Source organism: Loa loa, assembly GCF_000183805.2.
Source record: "Loa loa unplaced genomic scaffold supercont3.648, whole genome shotgun sequence".
NCBI lineage: Eukaryota > Metazoa > Nematoda > Chromadorea > Rhabditida > Onchocercidae > Loa > Loa loa.
In genome coordinates, this window is record NW_018108828.1 from 14109 (window position 1) to 18768 (window position 4660).

A 4660-nucleotide genomic window follows, 5' to 3' on the forward strand; every position below is an offset into this window, starting at 1 on the left:
ATATATATATATATATATAAAGAAGTAGGAGTGGTTTACATAAAACGTTAGAGGGTATTCATTTAGATATAAAGGAAATGTAAAAATGTGTATTTCAGTTAGACAAAGATAACAAAGAAATGTATGGGAGATAATTTTGAGGAATGTGATATGGTGAATAATGCAGTGATGAATCATTAGAAATGTTCTAAGCATTTAATGTATGATAAATTCTCTCGGTTTTTCCGACACCTATTGTTCACCTTTTTTACCGTTTTTTTTAAAACAAAAAGCTCATTCTCAGTGTCGTTTCTGATGGAAGAATGTTGGATGAGACGTAATTCTGAATTTTTCGCTGCAACGAGATCAGATTCGGAGTAGGGATTCTTTGTAGCTTATATCATCAAATTCATGCAATTGAGTAAAAGCATAAACTGAAGGGATTAAAACAACATGTCATTAATTCTTTACTACTTGTCCCTGGTAATTGTCCAGTAGTATTGTCCGTTAGTATTTCTCCACCTACTATTATATGCATCCGTATCTGAGGCAATTACTGCTAAATCTAAGTTGTCGTGGATGTTAAAGTTTTCTGAGAAATACTTATTGCCTGAATGATTTTGTCAACCTACTAAACTTTGTAATCGTTTCATGTGTTTACGGAAGTATGCCCTAACTGCGGATCTTCCGTTGGCCATAGAATGGACATTTCTTACCTGGAATATTCTGAACTGAAGCGATTCATAGCAGAAGATTGAACCAAATGATGTATGCCATCGATATAGTGAAGAACAAGGCGACGTACAGAATTTCTGACGTGCCAGAAATGCTCGAATGGAAGCTTCTTATTTCAGACTAGTTGGAATTAAACGACCATGTTCAAACAGTTTATAATTCATGCCATTCACATTACTTTATATGTTTTTCTCTTTTGCATTCTCATTTTCCGATCTCTGAACTGGCAGTTTATAAATGCGCTTTTGGACTACTAGAAATAATGAGAGGTTGAATGTTTCGAAAACGCAGTGAATGTGGTAATTTGCATAATTGAAACTGGCATTTTGTTGGTATTAAATGTAACTGGTTAAAGGCATAGTTCTGATGACATACAGAATGTAAGGATTTGCATGAATTAAAACTGGCGGATTATTGGTATTAAATGTCATTGGCTAAAGGAATATTTGATCCGTACGGTATTGAATAACTCTGTTTGTATTTGGTGGCATTGTTATGGAAATTTTCGGTTTTGTGGCGTTAGTCAATTGTTAATGCAAACATATTGAGACATATTGGACATTACTGGAATCGTAATTAGCCATTATTGGAATCTTAATTACATCACAATTGATTATATTCCAATTTTGATTAATTTTGATCATACGGGGCAAAAACCAAATATTTAGAATATCTCCGAAAATGATATACCATCTCGTTATCAATGCAAGCAGCCCGTTAGTGGAGAAGAATTTTTGTCCTCAGTTTCTTTTGTTTTCTATCTTCTTAGTTAGCTGGTGACATTCTATGCGTATGATCTGTTTCATAGCAGTTAATGGTTTACTTGTATATTCATACCAAAAACAAATAATATTTTATCATGACATAGTAGTTGTATCTTTCAACCTTTACTTAATGACATTTCCGCACACTATCATTTATAAAATGGAGTAACAAGAACTACAGCGACATTTTCAAGGGACATGTAGAATGGAGCCATTTGAACTACTGCACAAATGGATAACAAGATATATATATTGGGCTGATATTATTATCAATGTCCAAATTCTTTTTGAAAATTCCATTTAATGTCAAAAAAAATATGTTCTACTACTTCCTATTTATAATTTCTTATTTGAACAGTTTTCTAAACCATAAGGATTATATGCTAAATATTTGAATGCGTATTAAATTTAGAAAAATGACACACTTCTGAAACTCTTCAAACTGTTGTTTAGATCACTTAATTAGCATATTTAACACTAAATTACACGAATAGCAAATTGAGTGACCACAGAAAAGAAGCGAAAATTTTCTTATCAGTGTTTCCAGTTAAATGTCCTGCTGGCTCTCCCAGCCAAATCTCCTTTGTTTTTGAATATTAAATTAGACAATTTTTGCTGATGACATGTTTTGGAATCTACATATAGAAATACACAAATGTACAATAATCGAAATATAGTAGTGATAAGTGAGCAATAAAATGAATTAATCAGCAGCAAATATTTTAAACACACAATTTCAAATTACAATCACTTCAATAATTCGAAAATAATGATAAAAAAATTTTCTAAAAAGTAATTTTTTCCTTGTTATTTTGGGCACAGAAATCGGAGAGTCAGTATCACTGGATAACCATAAATATACGTTTTGAGTACAATGTGACAATTCACTACAACAGATATTGATGAATTCATTTTCATGCATGAAACATTTTATTCTTTGTAAAGATCCGCCAATGTTCCGGAAGATTATTAATACTTTTCACTCTAAAGTTAGCAATTTGTAAATAAATGTGGCGAAAAGAGTGCAAACGTAGCATATAGCAATTATAAATATGTGAAAGAGTTGCGGTAATAACAATAAGTGAATAAAAGGATAAGCATGATTATCGCTTTCAAGATCAACTTCCAAGGAATATTGAAATTAAATTGGGAGATGGAATCAGGTAAACAGAATCGGAATAAACTGATGCTTTGATGGAAGTACAAATGTCCTCAACCAATTCAAATTAAAGATACTAGAAATAGAAATGTATCCAAATCATCATCTGTATGAGTAAATCACAGCGAGATTCATACGCATAACTGGGATGTTTGCATTGATAACGAAATGGTTGATATTATGACAAAGTAATTTGGGATAACTTGAAGTATTTCACATTCAGAAAACTACGTCTAATTAATTATACTTCTCTTATATTTGTTATTGATCAGTAGACGATATGCAATATTTTTATCATCGATGAACGATTTCCATATGACACTGATCAGATGGAACACCACACCTCTATATGGTTTATGAAAAAAATGATAATAGTATTGCAATACTATTTCATACAATATTGTAACAAATAGTATTGATGACAATAGTATGACAGTAAATAGTATGACAGTATTAATAGCATGATAATAACAAAGAGTACCTATTTTCCGTTCAGCATTACGGTTACTTTGTTAGGCTTACACCTAGCTGGCAAGAGTGACAGAATAGTTGTCAGGTAAAAGATTTCGGATGCTACATTATAAAACTAATATTGAAATTTCGATCAATCGATATATATATGGATATCCTTTTATACAACTTAATTAAAGGTGAATGAAGAAATTCCCAAATAATAAATTTAATGCACTTTGAAGGATGCATCATGAATAATTTAAACTGCTAGAGATAGTTCTAAAGTTCGAAAAAAAGGAAGGGAATAAGGAACTCAGGAAAAAATAGTAATGGAAGTAGACAGATATATTTAGGTTGAAAATCGATCGAATTTGTTTTCAAATCGCTCCTGATCTTTTCATAAATCGGTATTATCATAATTCCTGTTATTCTTTTCTTTTAATAAGCTGCAGAACAACTCATACACTTATGTAAAGTGTTGTTAAATGAATAATGTTAGTAAATCTTGATCTCAGTGCTGCGTTCCGGAACACAGGATTGATGGTTTATATGGTTTATTCAACCCATCTGTCGAAAAAGACTCCTTTTTGAATTGATGAGTTGATCAATTTAGGTATCAAAAAATTTATTTTATAAATTTTATGTGACAAATTATTCACTTGAGGAATATTATGGATTTTAACTAAAACAACTCATATTTTATGGAATTTCTAAACTAAAACAACTCTAAGAAAAAAAAACTAAAACAACTCTAAGGAACATTATGAATTCTAATTAAAACAACTTTAAGAAATGTTTATTGATATCTAAGAAATGTTTATTCTAGGCCCAACGGAAGGAAATCCGCAGTTGAGACATACTTTGGCAGACATACGAAACCATCACATTGCCGGTCAAGGTTCAGTAGGTCAACAAGATGGCTCAAATGATGAGTATCCCTTAGAAAACTTTAACATCTTGGGCGACCTCGATGGTAATATCTTCGACGATCTTAACATACCCGACGACGTTGTTGTTAACATCGAAGATATTAACATCGACGATGTTGTTAACATCCCCGACGATGCTAACATTCCTGACGACTTCGAAGTATTTTGCCACCAATGAAAACTGTCTGCACGTAGTATATTGAAACTATTTATCTCGCCTATTTATCACCTCTCTCTCCCTCCGTTTATAAGTTTTATAGTGGAAAAAAGAAAACTTGGCCATAAGAATTAACCTTCTTTTTTGCCTTGTATGAATTATCTAAGGGTTTCATATAAAAAGATTTTCTATTGGAGCTTTGAGCGCATTTAACGAATATTTGCATTTCTTGACAAAATTTCAAAAATATCCCTAGCTAGCATTGATAAATGCCCTGATGAGGTAATTTGTTTGCTACAATGATAAACAATTGCGCTTAAAGCTTGCTTATACAAATCTGATGTCATTAGTGAGTCTTCCAACAGAGAATTTATCATTCTGGGTTGTTGTCGGTTAGAGCCATATCAGCTATTCCGTCTGATTAGTTAGATAATAACTTTGATTATAGATTGTACTACACTAAGCCAATGTGTCTGCCTGATTA

At 31.8% G+C, this 4660-nt stretch overlaps 1 protein-coding gene across 1 annotated transcript; it reads left to right on the forward strand.

The window, feature by feature from the left end:
* Positions 1 to 3903: 3903 nt before the first annotated feature.
* LOAG_18895 (hypothetical protein) lies at positions 3904 to 4422 on the forward strand (the record flags this gene model as incomplete). Its single annotated transcript, XM_020451555.1, has 1 exon — positions 3904 to 4422. One exon carries the CDS (start codon positions 3904 to 3906, stop codon positions 4195 to 4197), a length of 294 nt encoding a protein of 97 aa, XP_020304649.1. The 3' UTR covers positions 4198 to 4422.
* Between the last annotated feature and the right edge of the window lie 238 nt (positions 4423 to 4660).